Below are 22150 nucleotides of genomic sequence, written 5' to 3' on the forward strand. Positions count from 1 at the left end.
CCAAAACCTTGGCCTTCAGTTTTACATGGTGCAGAAAACTTAAGGAAACATTCTTGAAGAATGTATTCATAAGATTATTGCAACTTACTAATGTCTACAAAAAATAATTGTTAACATTTATTAAGCTCATGCTCCTATATCATAATAATCACTTGGAGAAAGTCCTAATATCATCCCGTTTTGCTCAAGGTTACCAGTCATTCAGTAGCAGTTAACCCATATTCTTAACCAATATGATAAGCTGCATAAATCCTAATGGTAAAGTATGACATTCCTTCAAGAGTTAGACATTTAATCCAATGACACTCTGCATTGATCCAAGAAGAAAGAGTAGATTAAAAAAAAAAAATTACCTCTATGTACAGGAGGAGAAGTTCCTCCTCTTGTAAGTCATGTTCTCTCATGTAAACTCTTATGAATTTCTCTAAGACGGAAGGAATAAGCTCTGGGGCCAACACTTTGTCAAACATTCGGAACACAATGGTGGTTGTATTCTCCTGGATGCCGAAAAAGAAAAGATGGCACACATGCAAACTCTAGTCATACTGGCTAAGATAAAAAAAAAATAATAAATCTAGACTTTTACCTTCTCAAAGTCAGAGAGGGCCAACTTGCAGTTGTATTTTCTGTGCAATGTGATCAACTCTCGCAAGTTATTTACCAAAGTCCTTAACTGACATACTTCCTCGGTGTTTTCATAATCCTTCTGAAATAAAAGTGTGAGGGAAATATACAAAAAGTCAGAATGATTTCAGACAAAATATGAAATGACCATGATTATGCACATAAAAGGAAACCTGCAACGTATGCCTTTTGATTTTGTAGGATTTTAACTAAAATTAACTAGTACAAATGAACAGATTGGAGTAAGACAGAAATCTGAAAGAAACCTCCTTTCTTAGAAAGAATATAGAAGAACTGTTACTGTTAGTGTAATATTTTTTCAGAACCCCAATATACGTAGGAACACAAACATCATTCAGAAGTTTTATCTGTATTGTTTTATCTGTATTGATCGTGATCATATATAAAGCTATAACATTTTCTGAACTTATATATAAGGAACAGAATTTTCAATATTGATAAAAGGCAATTAACAGGGAAAAGACAAAGTAGAATTTTACAGCAAGAGGAAAAGCTCTTCTAAGGAAAAATACATTGTAATGATCAATATAGATTATATCTTATAATCTACGTGATTATAAACTTCAATATACTGCCTAAAACTTATATTAAAAATCCCATTTTATTTTTAACAGTATATAATCAGTAAGTATAATTAACAAAAATCTGCTGTATCAGAAAGTAGGAGGAAATTTGTTATTTATTTTGGGCTCCAGAAATTTAAGAAATAAATGCAATTTCATAATGTACCTTATGACCTTTCATTAGGTCTCTGTTACTTAAGAACCTTATGCTTCAGAGTTGAGATTATACTTAGATGTCTCGTGTCAGTTAATAAACTAAATGATGGCACCCCAGCAAACTTTTTTAAAATACAAGAAATTACTTTTTTTCAATATAAAAAATGCTTTCTGGTTTTTAGAATCCCAAAGGGAAAAGAAGACATGAACTTAAGAAATTTAGAAGTCAAATAATAAATTCAGTTCATTAACCTCAAATCAACATCAAATGTAACATCAACCTTCCTGATCTTAGTTCCCTTTCTAGCATTGCTATTTTTTTCAGACAGTCAGACAGTCCCAGATTTTTTTCAATTTGATTTTTAAAAATATTCCTTGGTGCTTAATGGCTGTTGGAATGTCTAAAAAACGCAATCAGGACTAGGAGTGGTTTACTAGCTTAAATAAAGAAGTAAACCTGATTGACATAGCTTTTGAAAACTAGTCCTAATGCATTACTGAGTTTTGTTCTTTCAAAGTACTGGGAAATGCTGCCAATACAGAAAATCCCAATTATATTACTTAGGAGTATGTTTATATATTGTTGACCTTCTGGTTGGTTCAATAGAGAAAAATAATGCATGAAAATAGGTTGAAGTTGTAACAGAAATATCAGGAAGAAATAAAGAAAGTTTTCCTTTTTTGTGGATTTTAAAAGTACACACCAAAAGAAAACAACAGAATAAATATAAAAAATTTAAGTGGATATATTTCTAGTACACGTAGAGAAACCTTTTAAGATAAATTGAGTGTTTTATTACTAAAAATTCATTTTCCATATCATACCAAGGAAATCCAATGCCAAGAGGACACCAATCCCAACTCATCTGGTTTTCCTGCTGTAAAAAATACCTCCGCCAGTTGAAGTCCATTTTCTGGCCAGTTTGCCTTTAAAAATATTAGAGACCCTTTAAAATAATGTTTTATGCCACTGGGAGATTCTTAAAATTTTTTTAGTGCTAATTATACTGGTATTACCTTATCGGTTAATTCAAGGTTCCTGGCTGCTTGCTCCAACCATTTTGCAAGAATTTTCTGAAATAGATATAACACTTAACAATAAAATACTCAATTAGCTAGTCCCTTAAATAATTTAAACCATCTATCTATGATAACCTTTCAAAAGAGACATGAAAATGAACTAACTGGTGTGAGTGTGACTTAATCTTCAACGATACAATGTAGAAAATAAATCTGAATCATCAAAAGTGGAAGCTTACCTGTCCTGCAGGTACAGTCCTTCTCACAAATGGGATCACGTCATTTTTAAGCCACGGACAGAGCTTTTGCAAAGAGACTGGTGTAGAAATTGAGTTGAGCAAGTTTTCCAGCATTTTCACATCAAATCTGCTTTCAAAGTTGGCCTAAATTATACAGAGCAAGATAATCAGGATTTATCTGACAAATTTAAACTGGCAGCCTCCCAACAAGGAAAACGACCTCACAGGAAGTCATTTCAAGAATTATTTTACTATTTTAATAATGAGTGTGAAGGGTAGTTTACTCTCTACAAATGATTTGAACTGGGAGCCACAAATTCCATGAATCTCAAGACAGCAAGTTCCACATAACCAATTAGGTAGCAAAGAAACTGGCAAAGATGGCCATCAAGGAAAACTTGAATGTGTCTATTAAAGACATCACACCAACACATCTATGTTTTTGGACTTAATGTTGTACGCCAATATTATGGGGGTTTAGAGTAGCAATTTTTCCTTTGCCACAGTCTGAGCTGCAGTAGGCATACCTTCTCCACCAATACAGATGATCAGTAAATCGCTTAATAAAATGTCGCCTTTGAGCTCAGTTTAGGAGCTAACTAGACTCTGAATGATGAGATAGAGTAAGTTCCTACTGTATTTTTATAATATTTCCTGAGTTAATAGCATCAGAGGACAGTTTTCTCCAGAACAGGTAAGATTTTATCGAACAATGTGAAAACACCCCATTACCCAGTCACACTGGCTCTCGTTCATTTCCAGCACTGATTCAGGCACCTATCTCAGGAGCTCTAAAGCCATAAAGAAACACGTGCAGAATGTATTACCCGATGTCTCAGCCAAAGGTACTGTGCACAAACGAGATTTCCTTCTCTCAGCTGCAAAAAAATATCCTTGAGGTCATCTTCGTTATTCAGAAATTCAATCCAAGAACTACCACTGCAAAGTCAAAGAGAGGTAAAAAGTCCGTCGTTTAAAAAAATAAATTAAGGTCATTCGTTACAAGTGGGCGGCATTATGCATTTTATCCAGTTTTTTTTTTTTCCTCACAAAAAGTTAAATAAAAAAGTTCCAAAGATTACAGAGTGAAAAGTAAGTTTCTGTCTTATCCCAGCCCTATAGAGCTCCTGTGTCTTTGGAAGCCATGCCTCTTCTTGTAGATCCTTTCTGAGATAATTACTATACATACAAACAACCTTTTAAAATTTTTAAATGAATGAGAGTTTTCTATATATACTATCTGTACTTTAAAAAAAAATCATTTTATATTATCTTGGTGCTTGAACCAAATCAGCACATATAAATGTTATTCTTTTTAAGGACTATATATTATTTCATGGCATGAGTTTACTATAATTTATTTAACTAGTCCCCTATAGCTGAACATTTAGGTTATTTCCAATCTTTTGCTATAATCAGCAATGCTGTCATGACCACTAGGTCCTGAGTAAAGCTCAGAAATAGAAGATGACTACTTCCTTAAAATGATAAAAAGGTTTAAAAAATATATATTCCAGTAAGAATAAGATTTCTTTAAACTGGATAAGCTGATTCTGATTCCAAATGTCATACAGAAAAACAAACATCAGAGAATAGCTCCCCAAATTCTGAAAAATAAGAAAAGAACATATAGTAGGGCTAGTCTGCCAAATAATAAGGCATTTTAAAGCAACATTAGTTAAAACTGTTTGATACTGGTGAATGAACAGGGAGATGAGATCAATTGTATACGATAAAAGTCCAGAGGTAGACTTAAATACAGGTGAAATTTTTAGCATATAATTAGGTAACATTTCAGTTACCTAATTTGCAGTGAAAATGTGAATCATTTAATGATAGTATTGGAATAACTGACTAGCTACAAGGGAAAAAAAAAATAAAGCCTCCCTTCATTGTTAATTTATCCTCATAAATATACTTGATTATCTTTAAGGTAATTATATCTCATATTTGTAAATAATGATATTCTTGATGCACATATTAGTACATCTAATAAAATCAATTTCCAGAAGTGAAATTGTTAAGGCAAAAGCTATATGCATTTAAATTTGCCTTTCAAATGTATCGATTCCCATTAATGGTGTATAAAGTGCATAAAGCTTAGCAGGAAAGGTAACATTTTCCATCATTCAAACCCCCAGAGACACAAATTAATCCAAAGCAAGACTGTATCTTTCATGACATTCCAAATTAGAATCTAATTCACAATTTAAAAACTAAAAATGAGGAATGTACACACCTGAATTTTTCTGGTCCAAATGCTCCATAAAAAGTAGTCAACTTTGCATGCGCCCTTAGTACCTAAAAAGAAATAACTGGATAATCTGAATATTGTGCAATAATATTAAAATGTAAAACACCAAAAATTAGGCATTCTATTTCAGAAGTCTTGCACACGTTCTCATTTTATTCCATATTACACGTCAATTCCCATAAACATGACTGCCTTTATTTAACACAAAACAAACTTGGAATAATAGTTAACGTTTCCAGTCACAATCAATGCAATAAAACTGCAAAAGAGAGAAAGCCATTTGCACATTAATTGTGGGTGCCCTTCAAAATCACTTAGTTTTCCCACTGATTTATAAATGCCCTTATAGTAAAACCTAGTTAGATTATACCAAAAATTTACTTTGAGAGTTAAAAAATACATATGCATGTGTACACACACATGTATTTTTGGTACCATCATAATTATCATCACAGTTTACATTTACTTGTGTGCTTAACAGGTGCCAGGCACTAGGCAAATGGTTTATCTAAATTATTTCATTTGACCTCAAAATAACCCAGTGAGTAGTTTTATTCCCATTTTGCAGATAAGGAAACGAGTACTAAAATAACTTGTTCTTGAAAAAAACTACAGGCCTATCTTTAATTGAAAAGCACACAGTGAGCCACGTAACGATGTCTAAGTCAGTGACAGACCATATATATGATGGTGGTCCCATAAGATTATAATGGAAGGGGGGGTGGTAGACGAGGGTAAACGGGGTCAAACATATTGTGATGGAAGGAGAACTGACTCTGGGTGCTGAACACACAATGTGAAATATAGATGATGTATTACAGAATTGTACACTTGAAACCAATGTAATTTTACTATCCATTGTCACCCCAATAAATTTTAAATAAATTAATTAAATGTTTCATTAATAATGTATATACTGATTACATATTATAATGGAGCTGACAATAGCCTAGTGACATTGTAGCTGTCGTAACTTCGTAGTACAACACACTACTCATGTGTTTGTGGTGATGCTGAAAATGAATAATTTGTGCTGCCAGTCATATAGAAACATAGCACATACAATTAGGTACAATACATATAATACTTGGTAATGGTAATAAACGACTATGTTACTGGTTTATGTAGTTACTATACTATTTGTTATTTTAGAGTATTCTCTTACTATTTATATAAAAAAAAAAGTCTGCTGTGAAACAGTGTGCATGCCATGTTATGCCAGCAGTAGCCCCATCCATCTCGTGCTCACAGTAGCTCTTGATCACATCATTTTCTCTTGAGCTTGATTTAATCTCGTGTTGTTTTTATAAATTTAGTGTAGCCTATGTGCACAGTGTTTATAAAGTCTACTCAGAGCAACCTCCAGTCCTGCAAGCTCCATTCATGGTAAGTGCCCTATACAGGTGGACCATTTTTTCATTTATACAGTATTTTACTGTACCTTTTCTATGTTTAGATACATAAATACTTACCACTGTGTTACAGTTGCCTATAGTATTCAGTACAGTAACATGCTGTTCAGGTTTGTAGCCCAGGAGCAACAGGCTATGTCATATAGCCTAGGTGTGTAGTGGGCTGGACCATCCAAGTTTACATACATGCACTCTATGACGTACCCACAACGAAGAAATCATCTCACGATACATTTCTCAGAACGGATTCCCGTTAAGTGGTGCATGACTGTACTGTAAAGGTACAGTCACCCCCAAATTAACCAATAAATCTAATGTAATTACCTCTTTTAAGCCATAGGAATAGACAGGAACAATTTTATCTTCTTTCTTCAAAAGCTAAGATGAACAAGAAGAAAAACAGTAAAAATATCTGCTATGTTAGGTTTCTCATGAAGGATGATCTTTTGTGAACTAAAGAAAAAAAATTATCTCTAAAAATGACATTGCATTGAATTTTGAAATAAACAGTGAACTATGAAGAAATGACATATCTTAAAAAAATAATGAATTTTATGAAAACAGCTCACAATACTTTGCCCATCTGGTATATCTTGATTTTAAGGAATATAACTAGCAAAGGTATTCAAAGGCCACTGGGAAAAACAATCTACAGCAAAAATGCACTTCTAAAAAGGCCTCTGATGAAAAAAGAATTCAGTTTTTTGAAATGATTTGTTTTGCATAAGACAAACATGTACAAAGGTAATAAAAACTTACCCTGGTTTTGGCATAATTTAGCATTTCCTGGGTTGTTTCATAAGTTATCCACTGAGCCTCCAAGCAGTAATTCACCACAAATTCATCATCCTGTTTCACAAACACCAGACATAGTAAGGTGACCTAACATTGACCAACCCGTCAATCCAAACACTCTAGTACATGGCAGCGAAAACACACCTGGATTTTATGTAGATTTTCCTTAGCTTCGTCTACAAGTTTTTGCCATTTGGTCTGCTCACTGGTGTCCACAGAACTCAAAGCTAGTTTCTCCAATATGTCATTTGATTTTACCTTGTAAACAAGCTGGAATATAAATGCACCACATACATCAAGCAGCTTGAAGCAAAAATGCTGTCTCCCCAACATCTTGTACACCAAGAAATGCTTGTTCAATAAACAATTATATTTGAATGATTACCTCAACATCTAGTCCAAACTGAATAGCAAAGCTCTCGGCTTCAGCAAACCTGTGTTTGTGAAGTAGCCGGCTCAATCTGTTAAGTGGAAATGTTGGTAAGATTTTTATGAATCAGGGAATTTAAGTTTTGCGTTAAGGAATGAGGCTTAAGAGAAAATGAGAAGTTACCTGTTTTCTGGTAAAGCTTCTGTAAGACATCTGAGTACTAAAACAGAGACTGAGTCTTCAGGTGGTCTGAAAAAAATGTTTTCACTCTAAGTACATTTGTTGTTTAATATTAATAAGGAAATTTTAACTTAGCTTTTATTTAACAACCTATCCGATAAAACAGAACATGACCTACTTTGGATCATTTTTGCAAATTCCCTCCAGAAGGTATATGGTATCCTACAACAATAACAAAAACATGTTTAACATTGAAATATAGAATTAATTCATTTTAGAGAAACAACTGGTTTAGGCAGAAATGATCTATCAATGGAATTCTAAAATCATTGGGGAAAACTGTCGAGGAGAAGGACATTCCCACAGTTTCAAAATAACACCACAGAAATGACATACTAACTACAAAAGGGAAAATGCACCTTTACAATGGAGAAATCTGGTGGAGATGCCTTAACCACATCATCAAATGTAGTATCACCCACAACAGGACAGACATGAGCCCCTTAATATGATGCAGTTAGGACAGCATTACATAGGCGGCTATTCTTGCCAGAAGAGCTTAGCATAAATCTAATCACGATGGAACAAACAAATCCAGGTAGGGGAACATTCTATAACACAACAGATTAGGACTCAAAAAATGTCAATGTTTTAGAAGACAAAAAAGATTAGGCAACTGTTCCAGATATAGGTAGACTGTCACATGACCAAGACAGGGAAACTCAGTACATGATGCCGGATTGGATCCCGGATCAGGATTAAAAAAAAGCTTTAAATTGGCACAATTGGTAAAATTTGAATTTGGATGGTATTTTCCATAAGAGCATTGTATTAATGTTAAATATTGTGTGTATGATATCTGTGCTGTGGAATCATGCCCTTATTCTTAGGCGATGCCTGCCGAAGTATTTAGGGGTGACAGCTCATGATGTTGGCAAGTAATTTCCAAGTGGTTTGGAAAAATATAGTGTGTGTGTGTGTGTGTGTGTGTGTGTGTGTGTGTGTGTGTGTGTAAAAAGAGAGAAAACAACTGCAGCAAAAAAATTTTTCTTTTAAAATATCTCTTCTAATTATCATCCATATTTTGTATGGAGACATAAGAAAATTGAATACGCAGTTGACTGATGTTTTATTTAATTAATTTTCTTTCTCTTTTTAAAATGAAGACTGATTTTGGGCAATTGTATTTGAGGACTTTTGATAACAATAATACAGTTATAAGCTTGTGATCTAACCAAGTATTCTAAGTTCCACTCATACTTAGCTTATTCTTAATTTTTTTTTATTATAAAGTAGTTCAAAAAATATATATCAACTCACTGTGCTAATTCCTGCTTGGACCAGAGAAGAAACACTAGATACTTCCAAAGAATATAGTATTTCCATCATAGGTAATGAATAGACCATGAGGTTTTTCACCTGGGGAAAAAAAAAAAAATAGAGCAATTAATTTAGGTCAATATAAACCTCTGAGCACAAGTCAACACTTCACGATCAAGGGCATAGATTAAAACACTTGGTACAAAGCTTTCTGCAAAAATAATTTCGTTAGTCTGTTACTGTATTACTTAAACGTTACACATAAAATTATGTTCTATTAAAACTTCAAAATCTGTTGAATGAAAATCCACATATCTGAAGTCCATTCTACAATTTGTATTTAAGCTGAATGTAATTCCCCAGTGTCAGAACTGTATAAGAATCACATTAATAAACACTTTCTTGCGGATAGTTTTATTCCTGAAATACTGATTAAAATATAGAGCAAAGATTTATATACTTATTTTTTAAATGGGGGGAAAAAAACCTTTGCCGGGTTATTTCTGATCTGTCAAGTAAGTGTTTTGTGAACTAAGAGTTAATATGTTGTAAGCACTAGAGCACTACTTAACTATTTTTGTACTAATGCTTAACATACAATATGGACAAACGTGAAACAAATTTTCCAATACCTTATTAGTAGTAGTTGTCAGAGCTACTAATTTGAGATTTGTAATCCCTTGCCTAAAAGAGAAAAGAAGGTTTAAGTAAATCAAATAAGCTTTGCCAATTGCTAGATATAAGCTAAGTCAAAGTGATATTCTTGTAGAAAAGTTAAAATTGATATGCACAGATGACATTAAACTTGATTTCTGAACAATTATGGTCCGGACTGACACTCTTTCTTTTTTTTTTGGCGGGGGTGGGGGGGGGAGTTTATTATGGATGCATAAATCAAGCAAGACGTGAACTTTGTTTACTTTAGACTGATAACTCTTTCTAACACAATCACTTAGAGGTTCGGATTGCCTATGTGTTCTCAATAAATGTGGCCAACAATGAAATAGTCTTTACCCTGTCAGTCTGTTCACAGTCTTATTTAGAACGCAATATATAATGAATGATCAGAACAGAACCAGGCAAGAGCCTGGTTCCAACAGAAGGGAGAGCACTACTAGCATACCACGTGACTGAAGAAGCAGGATCCGCTTCTGTGGTAAGAAGAAACTCTTCCACGTGGAGAGAGGGCCAGTTCCATATGGGAGTTAGAGTGTAAATATCCCACAAGCTCAGCACGTTCTGCAAAAGAGACATTTCATTGATACATCTTCGTATGGACTAAAAATGTACATTTCAGGATCTATCTTTTGATGTGTACACTGAAATAAAGCACGGCACATACAGTGGTAATGCATCTACCCTGGCTACTGTCCGTGTCTTTGTAAGTTTGGCAACATTTTTGTTGATAAACATAATACCAAGTGAAAACACTGACGGAGAAATATCAAAAACATACATCAGTGTCAAGAACAAAAAGTAGGTTGTCTATCAGCTGGAACTTCCGGGCACCTACAAAAGAGAAAGCAAGGGGTATAAGGATTACATTTCTGTTACATATGGCCATATTTAAAGAGCAAATTCACATTTATGAAAAAGGCAGAGCTACATTTTTTTCTTTTAAGGCAGAGCTACCTTTAAGCAAAAAGTTCCTGCTCTCATTTATTCCTGTTTCTTGTTTTAAGATGACCACTAAAGTGTAAAACTTCCCAGAATGAACAGTAACAACGACAACATGTCAAAAACAGTCACGGATATGGAAAACTATCAAACTAATCTGGCTTGCTTCAAAAAAGTGCAATGGCCCATATGCCAGACTTGGCATACTGACATGACAATTAGAACTCACTAATAATTACCAAAAGTAGTTCATTAACTTGTTTTACCTTTAATAATCTCTGCATCCATCACATTCTTAACTATCATTTCCTTCTTGAAAGGATCTGGCTCCCATATGGAGAATGCACAATTACCAGTTCCCTACAGAAGTAAAAAAAAAAAGCACTTAGTTGCGAATTTGGTTCTTAGATCTGAATTCTCCTCAAAGTTGAAATACCTAAGTTGTACACATTACTAATAACATATTTATACATTCAAGGCCAGCTAGCTTTCATCTTCAGTTCCTCTCTTAGTTTGTTTTCAACAGAACAAAATGGTAAAAACAGTGAACTGTTGCTATTCATTGTTATCACATGAATATTTCATAAGGAGTAGGCATCTTCAGGCAACTCAATTCTAAAGACATGGAGTAAACTTTAACTTAACATGTAATATAATATAAATTTGGCAAGTAAAAATGTTGCAAATGTTGTAATTATATTGAATTTTTGCCTGCTTCTCAAATATATTATATGTGTTATTTGTTATTATTTTTGTCTAACTCATAATTAAAAGAAATGCTAAATTTCAGGTAGAGATTCGTGAAAATAAAGATGCAATATTTTTTCCAACATAGAAACTTAGGTTTACTTATTGAGTTAATTTTATGACCTTAATTTTATAATTTTTATTTCTGCTACACATTACAAATTCATTAGCAATTTAACCAAAACTATAGTTTTAATGAAGAAACATTTCAGAAACAAAAAATGAAGTTTTATAAAAAGAATTATTACCCCAATTATCATAGGGACTTTGCTTGCTAAATCTCCAGCCACAAGATTGAGACAACCAAGAGTATGATAATTTTCAGTAGAAATAAAAGTAGACTTGATTTGTTCTTGTAACTGCAAAATTAAAAAAATAAGAATGTTATATATATGCTCCACAGTCCAAATTCCTTGGAAAGATTGATAAAAATCAGCTTAAATCAATCAGGTACAAATGTATTTTTAAATGGAAATGCTATTAAAATGTTATATAATGCTAATTCCCAAAAGGTCACCCAGTAGACAATAATATCCAGAAACACTCTCCTAAACTTACATTAAATCTAAGTTTCAGGAAGGCAATGTGGTTGGTTTTGTTTTCTTACCTTTTTGGCTTTATTGAAGTCTACATTTTCAATCGCTGCATGAAAAAGAGAAAGCAGGCTAAATTTATAGTATTAATCTACAAGTAATTAATCTCATATAAAACACACACAACTTTCTCCTTCTGTGTCGAGGTGAAATTATATACGCTCTAGTGAGAACACTGGTCAGAAACTAATAAGGCAGTCGTAACTTTTCAGCTTTGCCCTTGACCAATGATGTAAGCTGTGACGTGTTATTCTCAGGGTGCCCACCAGGCTGCCTTACAATCCCTACAGGGCCTCTCCACACCTTCCCTTACCACGTTTCTTCTGACTAAGAGGGTCTCCTATTCAAACAAGCTCCAACTTTCCTAACCAAGCTCTGAAGTCCTACCTGAAAGTCATCACTTCGCACTTGTTTTGGAAGGGCTATTTTACCTGTCTAGCTCCTTCATTAAACAACAGACAGCTATGTACCTTAAATTTTGTCATATCCCCCACATCTTGCACGCTCTTGGCACACTGTAGATTTTTAAAAAAAATATTTGTTGAATATATGCCCCAAATCAATGGCTCAGACTCTCTCAGCTCAGAGGAACGTATGGTCCACACCACTCAGCACATGCTAAGTTGTTAGGTTAACACTACTGTTAACACTCACACAGTAATTTCTGTTTCTGGGTTCGTTCATTCCAACAAAAAGCATTTATCGGGCCGGCCGAGTGGCGCGATGGTTAAGAACTGGCTTGGGATGCCAGAGGGCCCTGGTTCAGATCCCACATATGAGGGCCAGTGACACTGTTCCCATCCCCCCAATTCCCCAATAAAAAATCTTAAAAAAAAAAAAAAAAGCATTTATCATCATGCTAGTGAATGTCTTATATCTCCAACTAAGCAGTAAACTCCTTGAAGGCTATAAACAAATTACATTTCTTCAGGTTCTATTGCAGCCCTAACAGCGGAGAATAAGTACATTGCAAATGTACTTAAAAAGTGTACCCAGTATCATAGAATGTAATTAAACTAATATAATGTTCTTAAAGAGAATGTTTAAAAATTTACCTGGAAAATTAATAAGAAATATTGCCACAAATCAATAATAAGAAAACAATACATTACTTACCTTGTTGAATTTTTACAAGCTGAAGGTTGGTAATACAAAAAAATCCATTGTTTGTAAGAAGCAGCATATAATAGGTACCTATTAAAATAAAATCAAACCAGTTTTCTCTAAAAGGCACATGGATATAAAATTTAAACCAGTATCTGGAACTAGCTTAAAAATGTCAATCTGCTCATTTAAATTCTAATCATCAAATAATATAGTAATGGTACAGATATAGCTTATTTACAAATAATTGGTAAGTTATTTGCAAAAACAATGTTAACTCTTTTGAAACTTTTATAAACCAAACTTCACTTGCCAGGAAAAAAAACCTCAGACATATCAAAATAAATTAAGGTCTAGTTAACATCTGTTGAAATGAAAATATGATAAATATGCTGGAACCCACAAAATACTTTTTATTATGTCTCCTTGGTAATCTATAGAACTCTTAAAACTAAAAATGAGTTTAGAATATCATATTTAGGACAACTACATTTAAACCTTGAAAAGAGCTAAAATAAAAACTTGTTTCTTACAGCTGAAACTAATTCTAAAAAATGTGTATTTCATAATAAAAAATAATTTAATAAAAAAACAAAAAACTTGTTTCTTACAGTAATATTAATTGGCATCATTAGAAAATTTAACACTGTGTATGTAGCATAATTAAATTTATATAATTTATTAACTATAAATCTGATTTTTTTATTGGATATTAGTGAGAAGACATAAAAAAAATTTTTAAAACTTACCTTCACTTGAACCATCTTTCTCAATAACGAGAGTTCGGTAAGTACACTCATTTTCATCATTAGCTTTCTGAACAAAAGCCTAATTGCAAATCAATTTCAAATGACAAGATTAAATGCAGAAAAATATAATCAAGGATTATTATATTCTTTAAATCACAGAGCTATCAATTATCATTAGAAATAATTCTACCTACATTCCAAAACATTTTAGTTTTAAAATAGAAAACTATTTTTAACAAGCATACTAAGAAAGAATATCTTGAGAGCTTAATTTTACAATTTTGCACTTACTTCCTATGTTTCTAAGGTATGATTCTTACATTTAATTCTAATTTAAAACACAAATTAAGTCATGGTTTGCTTGAGTTTTGGCTGTGTAAGAGATAATTTAGATAATGAAAATGAAAAACATAACAGGGTCTTACGGTAGTGAGCAATGTTTGCTTGGATGTCACATGAATAAAATGTAAGTTACCGCTCCTCTCCCCAACAAAAAGAAACTTTCCTTCTTGACACAGGCCAACTACATCCACTTCAGTATCTGAAAATTTCAAATCAAAGTTACGAGCGTCCTTCGAAAATGTTTCTTTTCAGTACAACAAGATGGCAAATTGTGTCATTAAAAGGCAACTATTCAAGCATCTTTTAAATATTTCAAAAAAGCAGGGATTAAAGTAAAAAAGAATGCTATTGGCTCTTAATCAGTCAACAAATATTTACCGAGCACTTACGTGCTAAGGGCTGTGCTAGGCCTTTTGCACATTATCTGAGAATATGAGTCCCACCTTCATGGATTTTTTAAAATTTTAAGGTAGTAACAGATGATAAATAATTAGCATGATAAGCAAATTATATGACATATAAGAAGGTGATAAATTCTCTGGAAAACAGAAAAAGTAGAGCAGGCAAACAGCTCAGAAGAGCCATGCACACTGTAGTATTAATTTGAGTGCTCAAGACAGCTCTTTGATAAGGTGAGATATGAACGAAGACTTGAAGGCGGTGAGAAAGTTACTATTCATGCAACAGCAAGGAGACCTAAGGGAGTGAAATGGGGGCTGAGAGGGGAAGAGTAAGAGCTAAAGGCAGAAGCATGTAAACGGCTTATGAACTAAAATTATTCAGCAGCAACGTCTTTATACAAATGTATCATGTTAACCCAGCCCACTATTTCATTGGTGAAACTGATCAGGGCAGATACGTTAAGATTCCACAAAATATGAGCATCTTGCCCCCATATTATGATCAAGATTGCGTTCCCACATGCATACCTTCTGACTCCTTTTCAGTTGTCTAAAGTTCTTACGCGAACACTTCAACAGCCATCTTCCTCTCAAAATTTCAGAAAAAGCTTTCACATTTTTACTTATTTTCCAGCATAATCTTTGACTTGTCCCTTAATTTACCTTAAGCCCATATTTGCATATACTTAAAGCTCTTTAACTCAATGAAGAATTCTTAAGTACTTAAAAAGTTTTTTAGGGCCGGCCAAGTGGCTCGTTGGTTGAGTTGGCTTGGGACGCCAGCTCTGAGCAGCAGGGCCCCAGATCGGATCCCACATTAGGGCCAGTGATGCTGTGCCCTCTGCAGCTAAGATGGAGAACAATAGCTCGACCTGGAGCTGGGCTGCCATGAGTCGCCGACAATGGCATAGGCTGCAGTGGGGCTGCAGTGGGGCCAGCAGCCAATATGAGCTTTCGCGGACTGCCGTGAGCGTCTGTGCAATGGCCGGTGAGCGACTGCCTCACCCAGGAAGAGCGCAATGATAATACCAACATGGGCCAATGAAGCAACATCCTCCACAATTAGACTGAAGAACAAAAGGACAGCAGCTTGTCTGTTCCCCTTCCCCGATTCCCCAATGCTGTTCTGCTCCCCTGATTCCCCAATAAAATCTTTAAAGAAATAAAATAAAATAAAAAATAAAAAGTTTTTTATAGTGCCATACATTCTAAAAGTATTCAAATATCTTTTGATGATATTGAATTGTGTACAAGATTCTGGTACTTGAACAAAATTGGGTTCAATTGTTTCCTATGTATTCTAATACAAAAGCCATGCAAGTGAATTGTTGCTTTACATGTTTCCCCTTAGACTTATTGAGGGAACAGTTCATCCCCGTATGCTTTACATCTAGTACTCAGCACAAAAAAAGGCATTCAAGATTAATTTCTTGAAACTCTCCCAGTTTCGAGTCTTAGAAATAATAAAGAAAAGGCAATATAGTAGAAATTGGTTGCAAGAGATACTTGACTTTCAATTTATTTTATTGCTTTACAGTGTGTTAGACTTACCAAATATAAGGTACAACTGAAGCGATCTACAAATACTGTCAAGCAGTATCACTGATTGGTCTGCAACAATAATAAACCCATCACTTAAGCTGCATGCTTGTATCTTTGGATTTAATGAGGCCTGTTGGGGGGGGGAAGCATGACTAAATTAAAACATTTTTACACATGTTCAACAATACTTATCAATAATGTCATCATAGTCCCAAGCACCCAAGTTTAAATCTTAACTTGATGGGCCTTTTTTCTTTAGCCCATATATATCTAATGAGTCAAGTTCTTTTTTGTGTGGTATATCTTGAATCCATTCAGGGACCAAAGTAGAGAAATAGTCTAGGATTGCTAGGAAAGGGCAAAGGATTGCCATATCCGAGTCTTTGTTTGCTAAGAGTAGATCTTATGCCTGTAGGCGTCAGATGGCATTAATATAAATGAACCAAGACTGACATAAAGTCTCAATGTCTGGGATACAAAAGAAAGGGGAGACCGTGGCCTGTTGTGAACTGGAGGGTACATGCCCCCCATAAACTAGGGAGCAGAATCAACCAGGTTAAAGCCCCGTGGCATGCAACCCTGGCAGGGCCATCCCTTCCAGTGTATCAAGAAAAGCTGCATCTTTTATGTGAAATGTGATTTTTGAATACTGGAAGCTAAATCAACGTTTTAAAAAACACTATGCAAGCCAAATGAGTCTTCAGTTCTCAGCTTCTGTTTATTAGAGCTTCCCACACACATGGATCTTGAAGTAGGTGGACAGCTTAATTAGTGGGGAGAATGCAGACACTCATTAGCTGAGTAATCTTGGGCAAATGTTTCACCTGACTCTCCTATAAAACAGGGATAATATCTTCAACGCTGAGTTGATGGAGAGTAAAGAATTCATATAAGGGGCTTAGAAGACAGCCTTCATATAGTATATGCTCAATTAATGTTAACTAATTATTTTTCCTCGGCTCAGTTTTCAGCTAATCAGTTCACTTTATGCCTGTTTCAATGGTCACCTTCTCCAGGAGTAATTCTTGAAAACCACCACATTCTAACCCCTCTTACTTGATTCTTCGACTAGTGAAAAGTTACACCAAGGCATTGCAAAAAAGAAACTGTGCTTATACCTTCCAGGGACGCACCTATGTTGTTCTCTCTGTCTGAACTGCTGTTCCCCCCCCTTTTTTTTTTTAAGACTTTATTTTTTCAGAGCAGTTTTAGATTCACAGCAAAACTGAGGAAGGTAGAGTGATTTCTCATATACCCCAAGCTCCCATACATCTGTGTCCTTCCCCCACTATCAACACCTCCTACCAGAGTGGTCATTTGTTACTGCTGATGAAGCTATACTGACACATCATAATCACCCAAATGTCATGGTTTACATTATAGTTCACGCTTGGTGTTGGACATTCTGTGTGTCTGGACAAAGGTATGACAGGCATCCATCCTTATGGTGTCATTCAACTCATTCAGAGCACACTGCCCTCAAAATCCTCTGTGCTCTGCCTATTCATCCCTCCCTCCAAACCCCAACCCCTGGCAACCACTGATCTCTTTACCGTCTCTCAAGTTTTGCCTTTTCCAGAATGTCATACAGTCCAGTTGGAATCATGCAGTCTGTAGCTTTTTCAGACTAGCTTCTATCACTTAGTCATATACATTGAAGGTCCCTCCATGTCTTTTCATGGCATGATAGCTCACTTCTTTTCAGCACTGAATAATATTTAACATTACTGGATGGACCACAATTTATCCATTCACCTGCTCAAGGACATCTGGGTTGCATTCAAGTTTTGGCAATTATGAATAAAGCTGCTATAGACAAGCATGTGCAGGTTTTTGTGGGGACATAAGGTTCCACTCCTTTGGGTAAATACCATGGAGTGGAATTGCTGGATGGTATGGTAACAGCATGTTCAATTTTGTAAGAAAATACCCAACTGTCTTTCAAAGTGGCCACACCATTTGTGTCCCCACTACAATTGAATGAGAGTTCCTGTTGCTCCATTCTTGCCAGCATTTGGTGTTGTCAGTGTTCTGGATGTTGGCCATTCTAATAGGTGTGCGGGGTATCTCACGATTGTTTTAAATTGCATTTTCTTGATGACATATGACATGAAGCATCTTTCCATATGCTTATCTGCCATCTGTCTATCTTCTTTGTGAAGTGTCTTGTTAGGGTTTTTGGCCCATTTTTTAACTGAGTTATTTGTCTTATTGAGTTAGAAGAGTTCTTTGTATTTTCTGGATACAAGTTCCTTGTCAGATGAGGATCTGCAATTTTTTCTCCCACCTGTGAATTCTTTTCACTTTCTTGACTGTAGCCTTTGAAACGCAAGTTTTTTAACTTTGATGAAGTCCAATTTATCTATTTTTTCTTTCATTACTTGTGCTTTTAACATCCTATCTAAAATGGCTTTGCCTAATCCAAGGTCACAAAGATCTTTCGGATTATACTTTTAATTTCACATTCTACTTGTGCTTTGCTGGTACATAGGAAAGCTGTTGACCTTTGCATATTAACCTGGTATTCTGCGACTATGCAATAATCGCTTATTAGTTCCAGGTTTGTCAATTCTGTCAGATTTTCAACATGGACAGTCATGTCATGTGCAAACAAAGACTTCCCAATCTATGAAAAGTTCAGTTTTGAAAATACAAACCTTAAGATAATGTAAAAGGAATTCAGATGGAAATTTCCAGTAGTTTCAGACTGAAACTTTGATTCCCTAAGAAAGTGCTATATTCATTCACGAAACATTTACCATGTAGCTACCAGGCCTATTAAGCATTCAGTAAAAATTTTGTGAATAAAAACAGTCAGCATCATAATCATTACCTTTTCAGAGGAGATCTTTGCTAGCAAATCCACTTGATATAAAGCAGTGCCGTGCTCTTTTCTTGAACCTACACTTAGGTACCCACTTCCTGTATCATCATTTGTTAGCAGTTCAATATCATTCCACATATTTCTGAGATTCTTTTCCTGAGTCAGGAATCACTGACTTCCCTGTGACGACATGTAAAATTAGAGACCAAATTATATTGTTGCACAGAATCCCATTTCTTGGGACATGAAAAGGCTTTACCCAAAATGTATACATCAATAAATAAAAACTCTTTTGTCTTCGTATTATTTCTGAAGTCACCAGACACTTTGGACCAATAAGATAAATGGAACTAGAGCTATGATTATCACTAGCGAAGAACATGCTGGTCTAGGAACACAAGCAATTCTGATCTTACCATTGTATCCTAGAGCTTCTAGTATTTTTGTATACCTAGCTTGAAATTATAACAAGCTTTCCTTTGAAAGAAACCTTTAATCAGTATAGCAGTAAACAACAAAAGCTCTGCAGTCAGATTGTCTGGGATATCTTAGGATAGTAAGTTTCCAGATGAACTTAAAAAAATATCCATTCATTTTTCCAGCATTATTGTCCAATAAATGAAAATGTTAAGGGGAGGAGGAAAAAAACCGGATTAGGTTTCTGACTGGACCAAAGAGTGTACTTGTAACCTTAGGAAAGTCACTTAACCATCTCATCAGCAAAGATTGCTGTAATTCATTTGATGTACGGTCTGGGTAGGAGTAGATATTAAGATGAAGAGCAATCCCCGCATCAAGGCTGGTGGGGAACAATAAGCAATCATTATAGCTGTTTTGATAAATGCTAACAGAATATGTTTTAAAATCAATGGGCCGTACAGCACCAGGAAGGAATGATTTCTCACTTGGTGCACTCTCACATTTACTAGCCAGTTGTCCTTGAGCAAGTGACTTAATCTTCATTCCTCAATTCGCTAATCTACAGAATAGGAAATACAGCGGTAGCTACCTAAAAAGTTGTCATGAGTTGTAAATGTTCACAAAACAACACTTGGTTCAGGCAAACACTCAATCTTAAGCGTTAGCGAATTTATTATTGTTATTGGTGGAAGCAGGGAACATTTGGGCAAGTCATTTAAAGTCAAAGGAGTTTTTAAAATTTATTTTTCCATTATAGCTGACATACAATATTATATTAGTCTCAGATGTACAACATGGTGATTACGGGAGCTTTGTAAATACAGGAAAAGAGTTCTTACTGAGAATGTAAGCAAGAATACAGAAACAAAGCATGTCAAAATAGACAACAGCTTTAGTGGCTGGTGTTTGGATGGGAGTTGATGGGAGGAGGTTAAGACAGGAGGGATAGATTGGAGTGAATACTTTTATGGGTCTCAGCATCCAACATATGTAAAAATAGAGAAATATTATCAACCTCTCAGGACTGTCACACTCAGTCATTCATCAAATGTTTACTGAGCACCTACTATAGCGGTTCTCAACCTGTGGGTCGCGACCTCTTTGGGGGTCAAACAACCCTTTCACAGGGGTCACTTAAAACCATCGGAAAACAAAAAGATATTTACATTACGATTCATAACAGTAACAAAATTACAGTTATAGAGTAGCAACGAAAATAATTTTATGGTTTGGGGGTCACCACAACATGAGGAACTGTATTAAGGGGTCGTGGCATTAGGAAGGTTGAGAACCGCTGGCCTGCTATTTTCTAGGAACTGGAAATAGAGCTGTGAATAAGACAGAAAAGATCTTTGTCGTTATGAAGATCATAATCTTGTTGGAAGGACAGACAAAAACGTAAACAATAATATGAAGAGACACTTTAAAATAGAGCTGCCATGCCAGGGAAACTGATATGCACATTTTACACCTCAAAGTTTGGAGTGTCAAAAATGGCAAAATAACCTTTGGACTTGACCTAAGCAACCTTGTTTCTCAACTATTTGCAAAGATAACAATAACAAAAAAGCCGTTAATGTGACAACTGGACTAATGACTGCTGGACTGAAAATTAAAAACACTGTTTGGAATCAACATCACTATGTTATCTGTACCAACAGAAATGCCTTCCTTCTAGTGATGTAAGTGTTCCCCTTCCCTCTCTCATAAATACCCATTGCCTTTGTCTCCAAATAGTACCATTATTTGGGCTTCTGCCTGAGTTGATAGATTCCTGAATTTTCTGATCTCAAACAAATGCTTGTTTGCCTCTGGCTTTGAAAGGCCTTATTAAGTTAGCAAAAATAAAACAGTTACCACTATTCAGTATGCAAGGTAGTCGAGGATGTTTACTCATTTAGTCAACACAACAACCCATTTTACAGATGAGAAACAGGAGTCAAGGGGATTCAATAAACGGCCTAAGGTTACCTAAAGCGAGTTTAAATGAAGTGGCTAGACAAGTATAAACTCAAACCCACGCTGGCTATTAACTGTTATACCGCCTCTCTACGAAAAAAAAAAAATAAGCAAATGCACAATTACAATGTGAAATGTTTTGAAGAAAACGAAACAGTGCTCAGGTGGAGGGGTAGGGTCGCGCTGGAAGGACCTGTTTGGGAAGGGAAGAAGATGACATCGGAATTGAGACGGAATAGCATGAAGCTCAGGGGGAACGGCCGATGCAAAGGCTCAGAAGCGGCCTGAGTCTGGGGCGCCTGCCCGGCTATATCAAGAATGGAATAGTGCAGGAGCTAAACGAATCCCTCGGCTTCAAGATTGCGTTTAACACTCAGTGCAAGAGGGGAAGAGGCTGAGCAGACGAGTGACATGACTTGATTAAGACTTCAGACCACTGTGGCTGTTGGGTGAATGGATTAGCGAAGCAGAATGACAGTGTCAGTTAGGATTCCATGCAAAAACGCTCCGCTGGACACCGACCCCAACCTCTCTCCCGCCTGCGTCTGATGGGAAAAACTGCCCGAACTGTGCTATGGCTGCTGCTACTTCCACCTGAACCCGCCCCCCAGCTCCCTACAGTAGCGCGACTCCCCTTTCTCACCTGCAGTTGAAGAAACTAAAGCGGAACACTCAAGTTCATCGTCCCTCTTCCCGACTCCCACAACTGCCCCTAATCTCTTCGGGTTCTAGCCCACAGGTTTAAATTGGCGGGAGAACACCAAGCCCAACCCCCTTTTACGGCGGCCGGCGAAGGCCAAGATTGCTTTAGAACCGAAATGGGAAGTCGCCCCACCCTGAATTCCACCATTTCGGAACGCCCTTCCGCGCAAACGAGGGTGTATTCTTGGCCCCGCCT

The 22150-nt window shown here is 35.6% G+C and overlaps 1 protein-coding gene across 3 annotated transcripts in view; it reads right to left on the minus strand.

The window, feature by feature from the left end:
* Positions 1-22139, minus strand: part of KNTC1 (kinetochore associated 1) — a 73291-nt gene extending 51152 nt beyond the window's left edge. For 2 of the 3 annotated variants that reach the window (XM_019648980.1, XM_019648982.1), the window contains exons 1-26: positions 21896-22139; positions 18883-19053; positions 16059-16179; positions 14190-14305; positions 13765-13843; positions 13028-13105; positions 11926-11960; positions 11567-11677; positions 10838-10931; positions 10411-10463; positions 10078-10193; positions 9587-9638; positions 8955-9053; positions 7813-7856; positions 7638-7703; positions 7470-7545; positions 7229-7354; positions 7049-7138; positions 6614-6667; positions 4863-4924; positions 3451-3562; positions 2624-2767; positions 2382-2438; positions 2190-2291; positions 587-706; positions 354-497 (exon numbers count right to left, since the gene is read on the minus strand). In XM_019648980.1, the coding sequence (XP_019504525.1) occupies positions 354-497; positions 587-706; positions 2190-2291; positions 2382-2438; positions 2624-2767; positions 3451-3562; positions 4863-4924; positions 6614-6667; positions 7049-7138; positions 7229-7354; positions 7470-7545; positions 7638-7703; positions 7813-7856; positions 8955-9053; positions 9587-9638; positions 10078-10193; positions 10411-10463; positions 10838-10931; positions 11567-11677; positions 11926-11960; positions 13028-13105; positions 13765-13843; positions 14190-14305; positions 16059-16179; positions 18883-19011 (2280 nt within the window). In that variant the 5' untranslated portion in view covers positions 19012-19053; positions 21896-22139. Of the gene's footprint in view, positions 1-353; positions 498-586; positions 707-2189; positions 2292-2381; positions 2439-2623; positions 2768-3450; positions 3563-4862; positions 4925-6613; positions 6668-7048; positions 7139-7228; positions 7355-7469; positions 7546-7637; positions 7704-7812; positions 7857-8954; positions 9054-9586; positions 9639-10077; positions 10194-10410; positions 10464-10837; positions 10932-11566; positions 11678-11925; positions 11961-13027; positions 13106-13764; positions 13844-14189; positions 14306-16058; positions 16180-18882; positions 20015-21895 lie in introns of those variants that run through there. The other variant, XM_019648981.1, reaches the window with a different exon arrangement.
* Positions 22140-22150: the final 11 nt, after the last annotated feature.

Source organism: Hipposideros armiger, unplaced genomic scaffold, assembly GCF_001890085.2.
Source record: "Hipposideros armiger isolate ML-2016 unplaced genomic scaffold, ASM189008v1 scaffold_128, whole genome shotgun sequence".
Taxonomy (NCBI): domain Eukaryota; kingdom Metazoa; phylum Chordata; class Mammalia; order Chiroptera; family Hipposideridae; genus Hipposideros; species Hipposideros armiger.